This window comes from Onthophagus taurus, chromosome 11 (assembly GCF_036711975.1).
Source record: "Onthophagus taurus isolate NC chromosome 11, IU_Otau_3.0, whole genome shotgun sequence".
NCBI classification, from domain to species: Eukaryota; Metazoa; Arthropoda; class Insecta; order Coleoptera; family Scarabaeidae; genus Onthophagus; species Onthophagus taurus.
Genome location: NC_091976.1, coordinates 2,071,999 through 2,095,768, shown reverse-complemented (window position 1 = coordinate 2,095,768; position 23,770 = coordinate 2,071,999). Strand labels below are relative to the sequence as shown.

The 23,770-nt window shown below is 32.0% G+C and overlaps 1 protein-coding gene across 5 annotated transcripts in view; it reads right to left on the bottom strand.

Moving 5' to 3' along the window:
* The window catches only part of LOC111422159 (uncharacterized), an 86,296-nt gene that overhangs the window by 11,359 nt on the left and 51,167 nt on the right, over positions 1-23,770 (bottom strand). Inside the window, exon 1 of one of the 5 annotated variants that reach the window (XM_071199758.1) lies at positions 14,809-15,169. The exons of the other annotated variants lie outside the window; for them this stretch is intronic. Within the exon in view, the coding sequence (XP_071055859.1) occupies positions 14,809-14,951 (143 nt within the window). The 5' untranslated portion in view covers positions 14,952-15,169. Of the gene's footprint in view, positions 1-14,808; positions 15,170-23,770 lie in introns of those variants that run through there. 5 annotated transcript variants of the gene reach the window in all.

The window sequence follows — 23,770 nt, the reverse complement described above, 5'->3', positions numbered from 1 at the left end:
TGTTGAATGGAGATCTAGATTAACTAGTACAAAGGAAAAGAGCGTCTTGAAGCAGTCAATCAACTAAAGAGTGAAACAATATCTTCTGGCAAGCTAACATATTGATTTACAGACTCCAAAGTGTGTTATCAAGCCAATGCGCAACAATTAACAATACATCAATACAATTTTGAACAACAGGTGTTATTAAATCATACATCGTGTTGCAGAACCTCGGCTTAATAAGGACAGAGAAACATAACGCTGTTACACTAAGCCGAGATGATCCAATATGTATTATCTAATATTGTATTGATATATTACTAATTGTGGCGTTACGGCTACAAAGAACCTCAGCATAAGCAACTTAAACACGCTGACTTAGAATTTAGCCGAGATCGCTTACAGGCGAGGAATGCAATACATGTCAATGAGCAACAAAAATTACTTCCGCCAGATTACAAACTGTAGAACTTTGACTGCAATCGAACTCGGTTTAAGTCATACATTCTTCTTTAACATACAGGTGGTCCATTTAACGTGAGACAATCTCGAAAACGGTTCATTTTACCCTATCTATTTTATTGTAAAATCTGAATCTGTGGATAAAAGTAAAGTAATTCAAAAAAAAAAATTTTAGTGTGTGATTTTGCCAGTACAACGGCAAAACATCTTTTGAAAAAAATTGAAACTTCTTCAGAAACAATTAACTAACGTTTATAATCTAGCAAGAACAAATAAGACTTATGAATTTTTAAACATTTTCCTACCCGAAACATTTCGATACATTGTCTTTAGTTCTTAATTCTTACAACACTATTTAAGAATGCTCAACAAAAAAAATCCAGAAGAGGTACATCGGGTGGCCTGGCTCGTCGGAAATACCTTTGCAAAGTCGTCTAGAAGGTTTCGACATTTTTCCGCCTTTGTCAATTTGATAATGGAATAACGCATAAAAAACAAGAGTTTGTGGAACTGCTTATGTCGGCATTTTCAGAATATCGCTTTCAGAGACTTAATTGGTTGAATTGTTTTAAAATGTAACAGGTAAAACTAAATTTGCATAAAAACTGCTTGGCAACAAATTCTGAATTCATTCCATCGTCTTACATTAAGGCAAAATGTTTAAACTAAGTCATTAAATCATGGAGTGTGTCAGAAAAAGTCGAAATATGTCTTCTATCTTTTACAAAGTTGTGAATGATTTCACTAACACTGGAAATGTGGAATCGAGAAAAAGAACTCTGCTAGTAACTATAACTACGGAAGAAAAGGAAATTGCGGTAATAGCTAGCGTTGAGGTAAATCCTCAAGTTAGCACTCGACGACTTGCAATTGATGCCGGAATATCGAAGACCAGCATTATAAGAATATTAAAGCGCAACAAGTATCACCCATACCACATTTCATTGCATCAACAGCTTTATGGAGGTGATTTTAAAAATCGATTAATATTTTGTCAATGGGCACAACAACGAATACAGTTGGACGTCAATTTCTTTAGTAACGTGCTATTCTCGGATGAGTCTACTTTTACAAACAAAGGACAAGTCAATAGACATAACATGCACTATGGGAGCGTTGAAAATCCGAGATGGTTGCGTGAATAGAACATCAACGACCTTGGTCGGTTAATGTTTGGTGTGGCATAATTGGTGATAAATTGATCGGTCCATACTTTATTAATGGTATGCTTAATGGGGAGAAGTACCGACATTTTTTAGATGATGTCTTACCGATGTTACTTGTAGATTTGAGCAGGGAAGAAAGACAAAATATGTGGCTGCAAAATGATGGGTGTCCAGCACATTTTTCACATATAGCACGTGAAGCTTTAGATCGGAATTATGCTGGGCGATGGATTGGAAGGGGAGGTCCAATTTCCTGACCTGCCAGATCACCTGATTTAACACCTCTTGATTTTTTTTTTGTGGGGCGTCCTTAAGGATAATGTTTATCGCGAAGTACCGACTACGCCAGAAAACATGAAAGAGCGGATAAGAAATGCATGCAGAAATAGTAGCCAAGAAAACCTTTTAAGATGTAAAGAAAGTTTTAGTAAAAGGGTTAATTAATGTATTGAAGTGGGCGAGGAAATATTTGAACATTTATTATAAATTTTATACTTCTTGTTGATTAATAGAATAGTTTAATAATTTTTTTATAAATAAAAAATATTTAAAACTCTTTGAATAAATTATTTAGATTTTGTCTACAAGAGATGTTTCGCCGTCGTACTGGCAAAACCACACGGTAATTTTTTTTTTAATTATTTTACTTTTATCCATAGATTCAGATTTTGCAATCAAAAACATAGGGTGCTATTTAAAAAATTGGTCGTGACCTTCATATGACCTTGAAAATAAGGTCAAGGTCAAAAATGTTATCGTCATATGATTTCCCCTTTCGAAAACGGTTCATTTTTATGTAAAATACCCTGTATAACTATATAATCAGCTATGATCACCAGTTACAAAATCGTTTGCCAGTTTTCAGAAATGAAAATTATTTAGACATACATAGATTCTCCACAAATGGCTTCACTGTAAATTTAAGATAAGGAGCATTACAGGCTAGCTGCCATACGATGAGATAAGGAAACGTTGATAAAATTAATGAAGATGGAAAAAGAACAAGTTTTATTCTGCCAACAAAGATAATCCGTCGGCTTTTCAAATACCAGTGGAGATAGCGTTATAGTTAAGTTTTTTTTCAAGTTTGACTGTCAAAAAAGGCGGTCTTTCGAGTATAGCGGGCTAGAGAATGTTTTCTAGTGATGTTTGTAGGAAGAAATCTTAGAAACTAAATCTAAACTTAAGTGCCTTGAGGCACTATTTAATAAATTAAAATCAAAAATTTTTTTTCGAAAACTAAGCTGCATTGATATAAATACCACACAGTTATACAATAGTTAGGCGTCCCCTACTTCAAAAGAAATTAATTAAAAACAGATTGCATGCCGCTATCTCTCCTGATTACTTTAATCTTGAAACTTTCTGAAACAGATCAGAAAAACACAATTGTTAAGTAATTACATAAAAGGTGTAGAACGAATATTATTTGGAGAACATATTAAGAAACATTTTGGTCCTGGAAATGTGAAAGGTTCATCTCTTTACAGGAATGTAAAAACCGAAGCGTTAAAAAAATTTGATTAGATGTAATGCTAATGCAAAAAGACGAAATTGAATATATCTAGTTCGTAGAGGGCAACCCTTAACTGTCTACGTAGTTACTAAAAAACTTTGCACATACTATTGGTGTCAAAAGTCAAGGCCCCTCACTTTAGGGATCGATGCGCAACCGCTCTATGAAAAAAAATTGCGGTGAAGTTTGTTGTAATCACTGAACATTTCTACTAACATATGTGAATTTTAAAGATTTGACACATCGAAAGGCTCCGCATACGTGGTCTACTGTTCAACTCTTATCTTTAAAATTGATTTTTGGCACGGATAGTAGAGTTGTGTCAATTGCAGTGACATTTCCGCACGATTTAAAACTTGCTTCATCGGTAAACAATACATTTTGACAAAAAGTCCTCATTTATATTTACTTGTTCTAAAGCACACACACAAAAAATTTCAGTTCGATATGATATGGGTGATATCTATGAAGGGAGCTAGTTTCCCTAAGACTATTCACAAGCCTTTAAAATGTTCTCCGATCAGGTGTAACTCAGGAAATCTTTCTGACATTTGACATTTTCAACACTGAGTGGTTTCCAAAACTTGAATCTGAACTCTAGGAAAGTCACACGTAAACTGAACCAAAGGAATAAAAGCAAGTCAAAATTACACCTTCACAAGTAGGAAAAGAAAATGTTACGGTTTAATTTTGCAAGAGCTTAATTGTTTTCTATATTTTGTTTTCCCTTTTGAAATTTATTTTCGTGTTTTCAAATTTTGGTAATGGTCGGGGGTGTAGGGAAAAACCCGTTTGATATTTGTCGCTCGTGTATAGAGAGAGAGTCGGTCGCGAACGTTCGAGGCAAAAGGAACGTGATTTTGAGAATTTTTTGACGAGGAAATTTTAATCCTAATTTTGGGGATCTCTCTCGAAAAATTCATAAATTAGGCGTATTTTGGAAAACGTATGTCGTTTAGTTGGTTTACACTTATATTTACACCGGATTCCGGGATTTATTACACATTTTGTTTTGCATCGACATTTACGGTTTTCTTTTTGGTTGGGATATAAAAACCCTGTAACAGGTATGTCTCTCTCGTTTTAAAGATTATTTTTATTTTCTTTTCGTTTTCCGTTTTAAGGGTTTTTAGTTTTGGAAATAAAATATTGGACATTTTATTGGCCACTTTATATAATCATTTTATAAATTTAATTATTTTGGATTCGAAGAACTGACGACAAATTCTGCAGTATAACTCCGTCATTTTTGTATTACGGTGACGTATATGTCAAACATCTGGACCACGAAAAAAATAGAAAAAAAAAAAAGAAACTGTGAGTTGCTTTAAAATCTAAGTATTAGTCGTTTTATCGCAAAATATTCACATCTATATAGTTAACGCTGCCAATAATTTAAGTAAGGGTCATCCACGACGACCGTTCATTAGAACTTTACAGGGTTCCAGCCAAAACAAAAATTTGAAAATGCAGATTTAAGTATTATTAATTGCGTTCTCTTCGACTAAAATATTTTCAGATTTCTAGCACTTCCAGTTATACCGGAAGTCGCCACCTACTTTATTTTTTTAAATGGAACACCCTATATATTTTTACATATTTGGATTTGTCTGTTTGCAAAGTTTATGAATAACTTTACTTTTTGCAATTTGATGCGGCCGTTCTCGAGTTATTCGAATTTTTCTAGAAAAATCTGCTCCAGCAGACATTTTTAAAAAAAATCAGAGAACACTCGATTTTTGGGATTGTTACCGGAGATGGGGGGAGGAGAGTAAACACGTGGTGAAGTCAAATTCCAAAAACGCTTGGTTTTTTTATTTACAATTTACAATACTTTTCTACACGAGATCAATATAGAAACGATGTTTGTAGTATAATGTCCTCTGAGTCGAACGGCCTTCCTTTTTAACTCGGCTCCATGAATGCCGACCAATGGGGTGCGTCCGACCATTCGGCACGGCCTTCCCAGTGTTGGAAGGGAAGGTAAGCGTGGTAACAGGATATCAATTTAGGATTCAGAACATGCGTAAGCAACATGATGGAGTATGTTTTGGTGCCAAGTATGGCTGTCTAGAACGTTTGGTCACTTTACTATGGCACGTTACTTTTTCGAAACTTGGAAATACCATAACTTCATTTTTTTAAATGGCACCCCCCATATTTTATTACTTAGTCGTCTTGGGTGTCTCATTTTACATCTTTTATATCCCATATCTCCTATACCTAACATTTATAGTTTGGAAGATAATTATGGTTTTTTGAAAAATGCACACATATCATATCGATATTTAACCTAGTGTGCCATGTATACCTAGTGTGACCTAGTGTATAACCATATAAAGTGGTCTTTTGAAAATTTGCAGACTTCTGATGTTTAATGCCAGCTTTTTAGTAAAATATTTTCAGGTTCCGGGTACTTGCGGTTACACCGAAAGTGGTGACAATTTTTATATTTCAAATGGAACAGCCTGTATTTCATTACATTTTTGAAATTTTTGTTCAATTTTAGGCCATTTGTATGTTGCAGCCGACACGTATACGGAATTATTTGGTTGCATTCTCCATAAATTATTATCAAATTCAAATAATCCTCATTACTAAATTCCAAATGTGGCATTTCTTGAGAACAGATCACTACAAAAAGTAACCTAGTCATCACACCAACAGAAATAAACCATAGCTTTAGCAAATGTCAAACTGTTTACTCTTTCCTTACTGATCCTCTGATAATACATAACCACAACAACATTCCACAACACCAAATTTTTTTTCCGGCGGTCAAACTAGATGATTTATAAATTATAAAATGTAACGTTGTAGTTGACATTTTTGATTGAAAAATGTAATAAAACTCAGGGTGTTCCATTTGAAATATGAAAATTGTCACCTCTTCCGGTGTAACCACAAGTACCCGGAACCTGAAAATACTTTAGTTAAAAAGCTGGCATCAAACATCACAAGTCTACAAATTTTCAAACTTCCACTTCATCCGGTTATTCACTAGGTCGCACTAGGTATTCATGACACACTAGGGTAAATAATATCGATATGTGTGTGCATTTTTCAAAAAACCCTAATTATCTCCCAAACTATAAATGTTAGGTATAGGACATATCGGATATAAAAGATGTAAAAAGAGACACCAAAGACGACTAAGTAATAAAATATGGGGGGTGCCATTTATAGTTATTTAACCAACAAGTCTATTAATGAAGGCGATTAATTATCGAGATATTTTGTTAATTATTGAGATAATTAATCGCATTTTAATATACGAGTTAGTTACAATATTTTTCTGTTGACCGTCTTTTCAACAAAATGAAAAGACGCATGATAGAGAAAATCCATCGTTGAAAAATCTCCCAATTCTGTCACTGGCAAAATAACCTCACTTTTAATGTGTCATAATTTATTTTTGTAGTCTTACCGAATAGATATAGTGGTCGGTTGGGTCGGTATTACCGATTTGATTGGAGAAAAATTGACTACTATATTAGTTCGGTCGGACTTTCTTAAAATCGTTTATTAATAGAAAATCGTTTATTAATAGGTGTCCTTAATGAATGATTTTGTATATATTTATAAATCATATAAATACACGGTCGACGGAAAAAAAAATTAAGTTATGGTACTTCCAAGTTTCGAAAAAGTAATGTGCCATAGTAAAGTAACCAAACGTTCTAGACAGCCATACTCGGCACCAAAACATACTCCATCATGTTGCTTAAGCATGTTCTGAATTCTAAATTGATATCCCAAAAATCAAGTGTTCTCTGATTTTTTGAACAAATGTCTGCTGGAGCAGATTTTTCTAGAAAAATTAGAATAACTCGAGAACGGCCGAATCAAATTGCAAAAAGTAAAGTTATTTATAAACCTTGAAAACAGACAAATCCAAATATGTAAAAATATACAGAGTGTTCCATTTAAAAAGATTAAGTAGGTGACGACTTCCGGTATAACCGGAAGTGTTAGATATCTGAAAATATTTTAGTCGAAGAGAACGCAATTGATAACACTTAAATCTGAATTTTCAAATTTTAATTTTGGCCAGAACCCTGTAAACTTCTAATGGACGGTCGTCGTGGATGACCCTGTATATATAAAAAAAAGGAAGTGATTTCGGATACACTTTAAAGTATTCAACTTTTTTTGTTTAATCCATATTTCTTGTGTAAAGGATCTAAATCCTGTATATTTTTTTGTTTTATTATTAAATTTAATTTTTATTTTGAACTTTAGTATTTTTGTTGTTTTGTTACCCTGTCCAACGGCGTTAAATACGCGGGTTTTTGTTGTTGTTTTTCATTTTTTTTGTGTTTGGATGTTTGAACTTGCCCTAATATCAGCAAAGCTTTCTTATTTGACTCAACCTCAAATAAGAGGCGCCCACCCACTTCCTGGGAATTGTATTTTTTTTATTTGTGACGTTTTATCAGTCCTGATTCCACATACAAAATTTTGGTTTTCAATTTTTTTTAACGTCGCAAAAATAAATTCCCCAAAACGTAATTTTTGTCTTAACTATTTTCTTCACGCATTTGTTACAATTTACAAAACAGTCTCTTGGCATAAAAAGTAAATAATGTTATTAAAATTATAAATAAGAGTGAAAATCATTTTAAAATAAAATAGGCTTTTTGAATCAATTGGAATTTAATGGTTTACGACATAATAAAAAAGTGTTAACGAAATAACCTTTGTGAACAGCCTGTATAGCATTGATTCCGTGGTTGCGTATTTTCAAAAGTGATCTGAAACGATTTCTGATGATAACATTGCACCGTTTGCGAAATTTAATCTAAGACAAACCATATTGAAAATATTTAAGAAAATGTTTAAAAAATTCTTGACTTTGAACGCCTATATCTTAGCCATTTATGGGTTTAGAGTTTAGACCAAACATTTTTACACGAATCATCATCATTTTGACTCTAGTATTTGTGATTAAAATTATTCCACAACTTACAGAAACACCTGTATAATGGCGATTAAACGGCTTACAAACACAGCGAGTAAAAAAAAAGTCTCAAAGATAGTTTCATAGTTTCGTTAAATAGTTTCGTTTAAATAGAAATTAAATATTGCCATATTTTACTACGCTAATACTTTAATACTTTTTACTAAATAAGTAAATGATTAAATTTACATGTTATAAAAAAAATGTAGGTAATCTTAACGCCTTTGCTTCATTACTCGGTTTACACGGAAATAATAATATAAACGATCAAACAACGCGTATTCAGATTTTGTCTGTATAATCAGATATATTTTTTTAAATAAGATTAATTTCAAATGAAAACTAATTATAAAAAAATAAATTCGGTAATTGATCTTCGGTGATGAATTTCGTTAGCTCTATCTAGAAAATAATATTGAATGATTTCGAAAAAGGACTTACGGTGTTTATGTCTCCAACACGGAAAACTCTCGAAAGAAAACTGAAACTCAACAACAATTTTCGCCTATTATATATTCGTTTTCGGACGAAAACTTGTTTTTCCAGGGTGGAACGCCCTGTTGTGGCAATTAGAAAAATATGTAACAACGGCGCGCTACAACAATTAATTACATTTCGGAATTCTAAATAACACCAAAAGATGTGGTGTATTCGATTTAATGGGAATTGATTTTGAACGGTAAAAATCGGTCAACGAATATAATTGTTAATATAATTATTAACAATTAATAGAAAATTATTTATACAATTAAAACCTTTCATTTAAGTTTACAATGAAACAGAAAAATGTAGAAAACAAAATCTGTATCTGTTTGTTGCACTTACACGTGGAAAACATCTTTCCCGGCACGTGGTTTATATTAATCTTAATTAATCGGGACTAATCAACGCACATATCAGTACAAAACCTCTTCACAAGGTCCGCGGTATCTTGGACCATCCTTCGGCAGTGGTATTTTTTGTGAATGACCAATAGGTACGAAGCTAATTGATTATTTAAGATGCGGAATAACTTCTATTAATATTAGGACAAATAATTAACAGAATCTACTTAAAATCGTTCAACGCTGATTTCGCCTCTCAGATAAACGTTTATCGTCGGTTAAATTATTCTACGTTGTCTATTTCCGCCTTATAAAAAAATGATTACACTTCAGGACTTCAGTAGCTTTACAGTAGCTCATCGGTAGCTGAAACTTTTTCGGTAAAGTCGGTCTAGCTGATAGATTCACATTGACAACTGATTCTTGATCCAATTTTATTTATTTATTATATTTTTCTGAAACCACGTGTTTTCGTAATTAGTAATTACCCAGCATTGGTAAATCTTTTTAATTACTTTTATTGATTGATAATTCGATGGGGAATCATTGTTAGCTGATTCTTGAAATGGTTTGAAATATGTATGAAACAAAAGCAAAGTTTATTTATTGCAATCTGGAAAAATTAATGTTTATGCGGTTTGGGCTGCATAGGTGAACGGAAATAAAGCATTTTTCGGATTTTTGAAAATCGAGCTAAAAAGGAAAGGGAGAATTCAATGTTATCTTGCTTAATTAAGAAAACTTATCACAAATTACGATTTCAGTAATCCTCCTCGAACCGGCGTTCTAGGAGTAGATTCTTGAATCGGCAAATTTTTTGGGGGGATACGTTTGAGGAGGAAAGGAGCTGAATAATAACAATAATAATAGATTTTAATAAAAGCTTAGAGCACTACAGCGGAATTTCATTTCTAGTTTTTAACTGTGTAGAAAAGGAAGAAGTAAAATTATAAAATGAATTTGTTAGAACTTAATCGTAACAGTTATCGTTTGACAGGCAGACGAATTGGTCGCGGTTTTTTTAATAAGTTGATAGATAAACTTCCGATAGAACTTCATTTGCCAGGGTATTATTTTTGTGGACCGGGTACCAAGTTAGAAAAGTGATTATGTTAGAAAAGTGACACGACATAGCATATACGGTTTGGGAAATTTTCAAACTCATATTCCAAGAAATGGATTTTATACGAATTCTTAAAACTTAACCGGCGAAAATTGTAAAATTCGAAAAAATTGTCGATCATTTCAAAAATTTATTTCTCAAAAACTAAAAGCGATTTTTCAAAAAGGTTTGTTGCATTAAAAAGAGGATACTTTAATTAATAATTGGTGATATTTCCACAAGAATCCTTCAAGAAATTAATTTTATAGCGAATTTTGAAAATTATCGATGAAAATTGTAACATCGAAAATTTTATCAAAACTTCAAATATTGTTTTCTCAAAAACTAAAAGTTGTTTTTCAAAACGTGTTGGTTCATTGGAAAAAGGACACTCTTATAACACTTTGAGAAATTTTCATACTCATATTCCAAGAAATGGATTTTATACGAATTTTTAAAACTTAATCGGCGAAAATTGTATATTCGAAAAATTTGTAAATGCACTTCGGTTCGTTCGAAACGCAATATCAAGATCAGGTACTAAGAATTTGATATAAGAAAAGGAATTTCCGAGCCTAACGGTCGAATCATTCGAATTCCAAAAACAGGAGGTTTTCCACATTCAATTCTCATGTTTCAGGCTTTAGGTGCTCTAGGTAGTGTTGGTGGAGGTGTTGCGGCTTAATTTTGTTTCAATACAAGAAGAACAGCTTAGTGCTGACGAGGTTGGGACTACATTTTTTTGTGACACGTTATCAAACATTATTAAAGATAGTTTATTTGCCTAAACCTACTGATGAGACCGGCGTCTATTCGGCTACTGGTACATTAGCATCTGCTAAAGAAAAAACTGCTGCTGGCTATAAAATTAGTAAAGATCGGATTACAGCGTTATGTTGCTCAAATGATACTGGAGAAGGTAAGCTAACATTAGCTGTAATGGGTAAGTCAAAGTCGCCTAGAGCTTTAAAACACATAAAAAGCTGCCAGTCGAATACTATAATAACCGTTCTGCGTGGATGACACGAAACATTTTTGAAATGTGATTTAAAAATAAATTTGTTCCACAAGTAAAAAAAATATATGGACGGCAAAAGTCTCCGTCAAAAATCAGTATCGCTTCTTGATAATGCGCCATCTTATCCGCCAGTTGAAGCGTTGTCAGCCGAGAACGGGAATATCACAGCCAAATGTGACCATCCTAATTCAGTTAGGGTGTAATTGAAACAATGAAGAGATTGTACAGAAAAAATTTAATGATGGATCTGGTCGCAAAAGACAACAATGCTCCTTTACAGTTTTAGAAATCAATTACGCTTTGAGATTCTGTATTTAATATATCGTATGCTTGGGAAAATGTGAAAGCTACTACAATTAAAAAATATTTTAAGAATATTTTATGCGATGAATCAGCTGAAGAACATGAAATTCAGCATGTCGATGTTGATTTTTTTAGCTATCGGAGGTTACACTTTTTATCACGTTCCTAAACGAACAAGATGTGGTGGTGTGGGGTTTTATATTAAAAATAATTACAAGTACACATTCATATTTGAGGATATGGTGGATGACATTGAACAGGTACGGTTTAATATACATATCAAAAATAAAAAAAATATTAAAGTTGGAGTTATTTACAGACCTCATAACAATGTTAATGGTTTTTTCGATAGGTATGAAAATGCACTCTCTTTGATTATGCGGTCTAGTGACACGATATTTTGCTTGAGGGACTTTAACATAGATGCATTTAACTCTGCAAGTGCTGCTTATTGTAATTTTTGTGCACTGTTGGAAATATTTAGTTTAAAGCAATATATTGATGAGCCCACTAGCATTAACCTTCGTACAAGACGCTAATCGATTTTGTGGTGGCGGCGGTTCATGACATTTCTGGTTATTATCTCGTTTCTTGTACAATTATTTTGACAAATTTCCTCCCGTCGCAAGAACATTCAGCAGTTTTAGAAATATTGATAATGAATTGTTTATGTTCGATTTAAGAGACGTTCAGTGAGTGCCACTGAACGTTTCTTAAATTCGTCTCTCATCTTTGATTTCAATGATATTTCTGCCAAACTGAATTTTCTAAATAATAATATTGTAAATTTATTTGATCGACATGTGCCTATTATAACGCACAGGTTTACAAAAAAAAACACCTTGGCTAACAGATAATGTGAAACTTTTGATGGATTTAAGTGACAAAGCACTTCATAAATTTAAACGCACAAACAGTTTACATGACTGGGACTATTACAAAATGTTGCGTAATTATACTACAGGTGCAGTAAAAAGAGAGAAAAGAGCTTATGTAGAGTTCTCAGCAAGGAGTAAAAATAAAAAGCAATTATGGTCAAGTTTAAAGAAATGCGGTGCCCATTATAACAAAAGTAGGGAGATTCCTCTTTCACTTTTTGATGCAGGATGAAATCAACAACTATTTTTGTTTAGTACAAAGTGACCGACTGCCAAATGTAGACCTTTTAAATTTTTATATTAACAATGTTAAAGATTCTGTGGATGTGTTTGAGTTTACTACGGTGACTGAGGAGGAAGTAGGAGATGCCTTAAGCGCTATTTCTTCCAATGCTGCAGAGGTGGCCAGCTTTCCATATGTATGATAAACTTCTTTGATCATACATTTTATTAAACACATTTTTAATTTTTGTATAACTGAACATGTTTTTCCATCTTGCTGGAAAGAGTCGATCATTTTACCTATCGCTAAAGCAAGTAATCCTAACGCGGTGTCGAATTTAAGACCGATTAATATTTTGCCGGTGATTTCGAAGGCATTTGAAAAAATTTTAGCGTAACAACGTAGACATCATCTGAATGCGTGCAACATTTTGTCTGAATTCCAATCTGGGTTTAGACTTCATCATGGCTAATGTGAAGTGCTTTTGAATATCACTGACGACTTGTTGTCTGCGGTTGATCAGGGGAAGATGTCATGATACATAGAAATAGATCTAGACCCACTCAAGTTATATCCAGTGTACCTCAGGATTCTGTATTGGCTCCCATTTTGTATACGGCGTATACATGCCGGTTATACGACTGTCTGCGTCATTGTAAGTATCATGCTTATGCTAATGACACTCAGATATATTCATCTTTTAATGAAAAAGATCTTGCTGTTGCGCAAATACATATTAACGAAGACCTGGATGCTCTAGTTAGCCTTTCAGAAAAGCATAATGTAGTTATTAACCCCATAAAAGTGTTGCAGGAATAGAATAAAAAATAATATACAGATTTTTGTTGAAAATAGTCCATTGAATATTTCAAGTGATGCAAAAAATTTGGGTGTCACACTGGATTCCGAACTTCGTTTTACGCAGCATGTTATTCAATAATGCGGCGGTCGTACTGTGCTTTTAAATCTCTTTATGAACACCGTTTTTTACTTAATAAACGAATAAAAATATTGCTCTGCGAAACACTTCTCTTGTCTAATCTTAATTATTGTGATGTCGTTTACGGACCTTGTCTTACTGCACGTCGTAGGTTGCATGCACTTATTTTCTACCACCATGTGCTGGATAAGAGGGTACCACAGTACTTGTATGAAAGAATTCGTTTCCGAACTGACGTTCACAACGTTAATATACGTAAAAAAGATTACCTGGTAATATCACATCACAGGCTTGAGCTCTTTAAGAGGTCGTTTTCTTACACTATTGCTTCGTATTATAACTCTGTTCCTCCTGAATTTCAGCACCTTGCTAGTGTCTCCTTCATGAAGAAAATCTTAAGGCTGTTTTTGACCTGTAATAATTGAGGTCTCGTAATTATTGTTTTTTTTATTTTTCTCTCCGAGACTCCAACACAACACTATTTATATTATGATTGCTAGTTTTTTGCGATGCCGTTTTTCCTTTTTCTTTAAGTTTATTATTTTTTACCATTAGTTGATAGATTTTTTTTAATGGGGTGCCGGAAGAACAGGTCAGTGTTCTCCACTGTTCCGCCGTATTTCCATTTGGCGCACATTTTTCGTTTTTCTTTTTATTTGTTATTTGTTATTTGTATTTTTTTTTTATTTTTCATTTTTTATGTATTACAAACAAATTTTCTTTTGTTAATATTATGGATGTACTTATATTATGCGTCAATAAATTAAATGAAATTGATAGTGAAGAACCTTTATATGTATTTCAGTCGTTAAGAAAATGTTCAGGGTTATGAAGAACTGGATGACGAAAATATTTTGAAGTGGCTAATTTCCCCCATTTAAGTTTCTATTTTCCCCCACTTACCACAGTTAAGCGGCAATCTACTGTATATGTAAACGAATTGGGAAAGGCAGACGAGTAGTAGTGGTAGAGCAGTTCAAGATGGAACGTCTTTGGCGCTTAGTTACCAGATTGGGACTTTTAACTTTTATAATTAATAGAGTGTGGGATGTTATAGAAAGATACGAATCTGATTTATCTTTTGCGAATATTAAAAACTTCGAATTATGTTATTTACCAATCAATTATTATATCGATAAAGTGAAACCTTTAGATCTAGCGGCGGTTTGGTTTAAATCACCGTTGAAATATAGGAACGAAAAGCGATTACAAAGCAAACTGTCGTGCATATTGATGGTCCACCATCGGTAAGGAAGGATTGTTCCTTATGTAAAGTTTATTATATGAATATTGTTAGGCATAAGTTGTAACTTATAATTGTAATAAAAGTTTATAAAAAAGTTACGTAACAAAGGCGTTACGATTATGTGCGTTGCTTCGTAAATGTGCAGAGTAACATTGCTTGTTAAATAAAATAAATAAATGTTTACATACTCATCACAAGCCTCACATTTAAATTCTTTTGAAATTTGCGGTGCGTCAAGCTTGATTCTCTTGCCAATGCAAGATAATCGTTGATGTATTTGTAAATCGTTCGATCGAGAAAAACTTTTTCCACAATCTTCACACACTAACATTTTACAATTTAAAGTTGTACACTTCCACTTGTTACGAAAGAACTACGTCAATACCACATTTCGCCGGCGTTTATAAACCTTAACCCCTCCTGAAACTTATTGGGAGGAGGAGGATGCATCGAATGCGTCTTATTTTTGCAAATATTTGCATAAACAATCGATTCAGGTAGATTATGACTCAGTTGTTTGTCTACTTGAATAACACTACTTATATAACTTTGAATAATAAATTAAAAAATATGGCGCAGTTAGATTATGACGCACTTATTTTTATACCTACATGTCCCAAAAACTGAGCTATAAGGTTTGAACGAGTAAAGAAAAAAATTTGGAGATCACTAAAGAGTCATAAAACTACATTCTTAGATAGTTTAGAACTTCCATGCAATGTGGAGTTTTTTAGGGGATGATCACCCCTACATTTTTAAATAGCAACCCCTGTAAAGTTTTACCTTATTTTAAAGGTAATGAAAAAAGAAACACAGCCCCATAAACCAAAACCAGATATCTTAATTCTTTCAAGAATTATGAGGGGTTGTTGAAGAATGTTTTCATGCTTTTTTGCACTTTTATTACGATTCGGTCTCGCGATAACCCAAACGCTCATAGATAGAATTTTGAACCATCAGGAGCATCCCAGATCTATATCCCAAGTGATATTGGTGGTTCTTCAAGTATGCGATTTCCCAAATCATTGATTGATTCTGATTTTGTTGCAAACACTCTACTTTTCACCTTATCTTATTAAACGTGCATTTTCGTCACTCTAATAACGACAATTATGCCTATTAACATTACCATTCAAGTAGAAAGTAGCCTCATCAGAGAAAACAACGTTCAAAAGAAAATTTCTGTCAACATCACATTTTTCACGTACTTTTTCACAGAATCCCATTTTCCCATTTGGTAGTCAATCCCCCATAATTCATGAAAGAATTAAGATATCGGGTTTTGGTTTATGGGGTTGTGTTTCTTTTTCCATTACCTTTAAAATAAGGTAAAACTCGATAGGGGTTGTTATTTAAAAATGTAGGGGTGATCATCCCCTAAAAAAACTCTACATTGCATGGAAGTTCTAAACTATCTAAAAATGTAGTTTTTATGATTCTTTAGTGACCCCAAATTTTCAAATTTTTTTCTTCACTCGTTCAAAACTTAAGCTCCGTCCCGGGAGTTTTGGGAAACCTGTATAAATTAAGTATTACAGCAAATAGAAAAAAATTAATTAATCGGATTTTCGGTCAGCAAGATTAAAATTAAAACAACTTTTTTAAAATAGCTAATATTTCGATTACAATCTTCTTCAGAGCATTTTATTGCTAAAAGATTTTACAAAGAAAAAAACGTAAGTCAAGCAATAATATTTAAGAAGCAAAAACATAACTTATCTGTAACTCAAAGTGGCGTAAAATCTCAAAATTCGTCAAAAATAAATTGATCAAAAACATGTTAAAATTTAAAAACAATCAAAATTGAGTAATGAACCATTCGAAAAACTTAATAATAAAACGTGGAACAAGTAGAGGTATAGAGTTTCGAATATCTGAGATAATCAGTTTTTATAACAAAATCTCAATTTCATTAGAACAAATTTTGTCAACAATGGTTATCCTCGTAAATTGGTTAACAAACTTTTGTTTTCAACATATTCACATTATAATATCAACCAGATCAGTTTAACTAGTCCTGAATTAATTAATACAGAGCGTTTCACTTATAAAAAGCTACCATACATAGGATAAAATTCTTAAATACATAGGAAGGTTAAGCAACCTGTTAAAGAAAACGTTGAAATGTATTGATAACATAAGGATCATTGACTGTTATGATAATTTTAGATCCAACTTAATTTATTGTGTTTCATGCAAGGGTTGTGATGGAAAGCATGTTGGTCAGACCAGTTAGTAGTTGAAATGTAGAATCTCAAAACATGCTAGTGATTGTAGACTAAAAAAGACGTAAAAAACACGTTTTGGAGTGCGGAGATGAATTTGATTTTCGGGATGTAAAAATCTTGGATTCAGAAAGTAATTATCATAATAGGCTGTTCTTGGAGATGGTACACATCAATTATACACAGAATGCTGTAAATTTTAAAACAGATACTCAGAACCTTATCAACATTTATACTTATTTGTTTGTCTTAGATAGGTTTAACCTTAACTTTCTCCAATGATGTTTTTTTACCTTTTTAATTAGATTTATATTAATTAAAGTTGAAGATTTAGAAATTCAATATAAATTAAACTTATTATTTGTTTTATGTTCATATGTTTGATGAATTTTTGCTTTACACTGTACAGCTCTGTTCAGATTTAATGCGAATCGTCCGCTGTTAGCTCCGACATGACGCTGGTACTGGAAGAAAACGGAACATCTTTTGTTTCTATTCAATTCGATTTCTGAGACTAAAGGAACTTATAGTTTCCGATATTTCTGGTGGTTTTTATGACTTAATTGCCCAAAAAACAAGTTTTCCCTTTTTACATTTGACGGTCGTGCATCTATCTACTTATTCCACGTTTTATTATTAAGTTTTTCAAGTTTTTAATGGTTCATTACTCAATTTTCATTGTTTTTAAATTTTAACTTGTTTTTGATCAATTTATTTTTGACGAATTTTGTGAGTTTACGCTACTTCGAGTTATAAGTAAGTTATGTTTTTTGCTTCTTAAATATTGTTGCTTGACTTACGTTTTTTTTTTGTAAAATCTTTTTGCTATAAAATGCTCTGAAGAAGATTGTAATCAACAATTGAAATATTTAAAATGAGGTAAAAATTAAAAGACTGAGCTCTTTCTCAGTTTTCTAATAAATATACTTAGTACCGGTTTCGATAATTACTTATCATCATCAGCTAAATAGTCAAATAAAAATAAAAGTCACAATATAAAATGATTTAAAAACCAAAATAACGAGAAATAAAGATGTAAAGTGGACGACACTGAACAATACTACAGGTTAAAATTTTTTTTACATTTTTGTGCTCATGATGATAAGTAATTATCGAAACCGGTACTAAGTATATTTATTAGAAAACTGAGAAAGACCTCTTTTAAATTTTTACCTCATTTTAAATCATACACCTCAGTGATTATGGATTTACTAGAAAATTGAAATATTAGCTATTTTAAAAAAGTTGTTTTATTTTTAACCTAATCCTAGAACGCCGGTTCGAGGAGGAGGTTCTTGAATCGGCAAATAGATACTACTGATTTCAATTGTATAAAATGTAAAACATCTACAATAGAAACACATTTGCGAACACAATTCATAAGAGGAGTTCGTGATACAGAAGTTCCAGAACAGTTATTACAACAAAAGAATCCGACTTTCGATGACGTAGTACAAATAGCAAAATTTTAGAGGAATATTATAGGAAATATCCAAGAGAGAATCTACCTTAAGGCTCTAGTCTGTTTGTAATCCACCTACCAGAATTCTGTTAGATTTTATTTGTATTAATTCGTTTATTTAGTCTAGCATTGAAATGTATCGAGCCCGCGAGGGTTTTTTATCGTATTATTTTGTTTGTTTAGTTAAGTGTTGGAATACGTTTAGGTGTTTATATTTAAATTTTTGAATAAGCGTTTTTGGTTACGAGTCTAATAAAAAAAGGAGCTTGCGAGCTTGCTCTAAACTATAGCTTGTTTCCACAATTTATATATATTAAGTTAAGTTTGATAATAAAGTTTATTGAAACTTAAAAGCAAGATTTTGTTGTTAACCAGCTTGTTAGTTACAAAAAAGATTTAAATAAAAGACGTATTATAGAAAAAGCTAACAATTCATTTGAATGGATAAATAAATTAGTCATTGTTGAAAAACCTAACGGAAATTTAAGGTTTTGTTTAAATTCGAAAGATCGAAATGAGAATTTATTAAATGATTATTATGCCATTCCGACATTAAATGATTTAAAATCTAGACTTCAAAATGCTAAATATTATTCAGTCTATATATATTATATTATGTATATTTATGTATATTGCACATTTAGCAGTATGTATGGAAATTGTAGTTTCAAAAGATTAGCATTTGGTTTAAAAGTTTCAGCTGAAGTCTTTCAAAAATATAATGAAGGAATGTTTGATGATATACCAAATGTATTTATATACATAGATGATATTTTAATTTTTGATGAAACTAATATAAAATTTAATAAAAAAAAGAAGTTAAATACTAAGGATTTTGATGAAATGACTATTAAAGTTATTGTGGAGTATCATATACCAATGAATAAAAAGTATTTACAAGGATTTTTAAGATTAGTAAAAACTTTATCCCAAATGTATATCAAAAAACAAATATTTTAAGAGACATGTTAAAAAAAATGTTGAATTTAAATGGATGGGTGCTCATACAAAATGTTTTGAAGAGTTAAAAAATTTAATTGCAAAGCAACCAGTTTTGACAATTTTTAATAGAGAAAAAAAGATAACTATTCAAAAAGTTTAACTGAAACTGAAATACGCTACAGTCAAATTGAAAAAGAGTTTTTGGCAATATTTATGGTGAAGAAGTGGAAGTTCACACAGACCATTTACCATTCGTTAGTATAATTAAAAAAGACATAAATAAAAATCCATCAAACAGATTACAAAGAATTAATATAAAATTATTGAAATATGATTTAAATGTTGTATACAAACAAGGAAACTGTTTATTAATCGCGGATGCTACATCAATATAATAAATCGTATTTGGTATTAATTGACTATTATTCAAAATAGATAGTTAGTTAATTTAAAGCAAAAGAATTCGGAAGAGTTAATCACTGTATTAAAAACTATATTTTCAATACGCAGAGTTCCACAAATAATAATAGCCGACATAATGCTATAAAATGAAAATATTTTTAAAAATATTGTTTATGTATATAAATGGTACGCCGAGTAAGCGACCACCAGGAACGCCATGCAAGCATAAACACGAAACACGATATGTACATTTTTTCTAAATTTATTGCTTTAATGCATTTCAAATAAAAACTGATTCATCGTACGTTAATTTCTTCAGTTCATCTTTCATTATTGCATCGTAAACTACGAATTATTGCTAGTTAAAAATGTTTAAAAATATTTATAAATACATAGTACTTGAATAATATATAGGGTGTATCTGAATAATATACCCAAGCTTCAGGGGGTGAATCTTTAGCGAACTTTAAGGATATTTTCATACATACATTATATGAACAGTTGGCGAATTTGGCCCCCTGCGGAACTACGCCCGTTCAATTTTCACTAGGAAAATGAAATTTGAGGAATAAATTTACCTCATAATAGGACACGTTTAGAGGGTATTGGTACTTTCAATCGTCCCTTCTAACTAGTTACAAAACAAAGTCTTGTTAGATGAAGAAAAATCAGTTAGATAAAATCAAATAGATGAAAGTATTCTAAAACTTTTTTGTCTCTTTGATCTTCTTCGAAAATTTAATAGTTTCCGAGAAAAAAATCATTTAAACTAATTCAAGAGCCTCTTTTGTTCCATGTTCTAACCACTCACTAAACGTTGTAGCAAATGATGCGGCAAAAATATTTTATTTTTATTTATTTATTTACAATTTATTATCTACAGAGACAGGACAAACTCAAAGGATCTGTACCATGAAAAAATTTACAATAAAAGAAGAAAACGTGTAATAAGGAAAATGGAATAAAAAAAATCAAAATTAAGACAAACAATTAAAAATCAAATTAACTTGGTGGTAATTGAACCGAGACGGTAAACCATTCTATCCTTTCTAATAATTGGAGAGTTTCTGTATGCTGGAAAACAAACAGGAATCTCGCACAAAAGACGTACCGAAATAATGAAACGTTTATTAAAAGATTTACGTCGCACAATCTATGAAATAAATACGATAGAATAATTACCACTTATAACACGCAACTGTTTCGCGACGCAATCTGAATTATTTACAACATTCCAATCAAAAATAGCACGCAAAGTACCATAATAAAACAAACGTTTGCACCTCGAGGCGATATGAATGAGTAATGTTGATGAGTAAATATCATTATATAAAAAAAATAATACAATAAAGCAAAAAGTAAAATAAAATAAACAATGTCTAATAACAACGGCGAAATGAAATATTATGAAAAGACTGAACCAACGAAAATCCTGAACTACCAAAACGTAGGAGGCAACTAGTTGAGCATTAGAAAGTAAGCGTCTAAAAGTAAAAAATGAGTGCTGAAATAAATCGATATCAAGTTTGTCAGTCTGGCGAGCTATTCGCAACATAGGAGAGTTCCGAAAAGCATTGCTACGCGGAATAAGCGTACAGAACAAGAAATGAAAGCGAAGTAGACGGGGAGGTACTTGAATATTAACCGAATTCAAAAGAACTGTGGAATCACACATATTGTGAGGCGACGCTGTCGAAGAGGCATTAACCGAAAAGATCTACAAGACGAATGATAATTAATATAAGGTATGAAAAATTTAAAGCTAGATATTTCAGAAATCTAGAATAAATTTTCTCAATTCGGTCAATGTAAATAAGATATAGTTGACTCCAAACTACAGTGCAAAAATTAAGAACACTGTAAACAATTGTCGTCAAGCAACTATGGTCGCGTAAACATCTTTCTTTCGTTCTCTCAATAAAATGCAATTTTTGTGTTATATTTTGTGATTATACAGAGTGTCCGGTATCTTCCGCATCAGAGCATTATACGGTTGTAGGAAAGATTATTCTGAAGCGATCTTTCTAATAAATTTTTTACGAAATGTTTATAATGGCAAATCGTAAATCAGATTCAGGTAATTGACCCAATCCTCGACAGAACCGCCGCGCCGATCAAAACACGTTTCTCACGTGTACTCACCAATAGATTCGACACGGAAAGAGTAATAAACTTTTTGTGTGAATCAAAATCATCCGCTATTGGATAATAACGGAGAATTTTAAACAGTTCCCGTGCGGTTATTATAAACATTTCGAACAAATTTTATTAGAAAGATCGCTTCAAAATAATGTATCCTACAACCGTATAATGCTCTGATACGGAAGATATCGGACATCCTGTACAATGGTACAGAGTACTCCGGGAAATTATTATTGACTTCTAATATTCATTACTATATTGTAAGTTAATAATCTATTATTGAAATATTCCGATATGGTTGTAACAAAGAAGCAATTAGAAAAGAGGTAATGACTGAGCTCTTTAAAAAGGAATCATTCGTAAATAATATTGCTAAAACTTTTACTATGGTTTTAAAAGATCAATTTAAAGAGTTTAAAGATAAAATCTGTGAATTAAAAGATAAAGTTAAAAATCTCGAACACGAGGTTAAACTCGACCGACAAGAACAGTATAGTAGACGAAATAATATTCGCATCTTTGGAATAAATGAATATAAAGATGAAAACACGGAGCTGGTGGTAATAAACACTGTAAAGGAAAAAATGAGCATCTAGTTGTGGATCTTGCGGATCCACCTGTGGATATAGATCGTTGTCATCGAGTAGGTAGCGCTCAAAATAACAAAAATCGAGCTATTATTGTAAAATTTGTCAGCTATAAAACTAAACCAAAAATATTCCTCTCGAAGAAATCACTTGAAAACTCAAGTGTAATTATAGCGGATGATCTAACGCAGCACCATGCTTCTCAAATGCGCCGCCTTAAAGAAGAATTTGGAAAAAATTGTGTTTGGAGTCGTGATGATACTATTTTCGTTACGTGATACATATGATTCAGAAGAAGAAATAAGGGAACCAATGAGTTGCACAGTTAAATCTTTTAACAAGTTTGATTACGATATGGTTATATCTGATTTGATGGCGATTCCTTGGTTTACTATAGACGTTATTATTGATATTGATCAAAAGTTAACATACTTTACACACAATTTGCTATCTATAATACATTTTCATGCTCCGTTGACAAACATCATTCTCCCGCAAAAACGTAAGTCACCTTGGTTTACTAATTACATTAAATTACTGATCAAATTAAGAAATAATGCCTTGAAGAAATACAAGTGTACGGACAAAAAGAGTGACGGTAACTATTACAGATCCTTGTAATACTTACCGATTAATATATTACCAACACTATCAAACATTTTTGAAAAAATAATAGCATCTCAGCTGTGAAAGCATGTTATCGAATCGGATATCTATCCTGAATATCAATATGGGTTCAGAACGGGTTATAGTTGTGACAGTGCTTTAGCGTGTATTACGAACGATATTTTGTCTGCTTGTGACAATGGTTATTTGACGGTGTTAATACACTGGATTACAGTAAAGCATTCGACACTGTTAATCATGAAATTTTACTGGCTGTTTTGCATTATATAGGTTTGGGTAAGAAATCAATAGGATTAATAACGAAGAAGTTATTTGCAGGCTAGGTCACAATGTGTTAAGTTAAATCAGAATACCTCAGAATTCATGAATATAAGCACAGGAGTACCGCAAGGTTCAATACACTTGGACCTATTTTGTTCTCTATCTATACATCTAAACTGCATAAGAGTATGCAAACTTATAAATATCATCAATATGCTGGTGACACTGTAGTGTATTACTCTTTTCCTATTGATAAAAGTACTCTGAGCAACACAATTTAAGACTAAATCTCTCTAAATGCTCAATGATTGTATTTGGTAGTATGGCTAAAGGCATTGTGAATATTGAGCAAGATCTGGGTAATGAAATAAATAAGGCACGAATACCTTGTGAAGTTAACGTTTTGGATCTGATTTTGGATAATAGGTTGAATTTTGGCTATCATGTTAACAATTTATTAAAAAATTCATATTCAAAGCTAAAATTACTTTATCCTAATCGT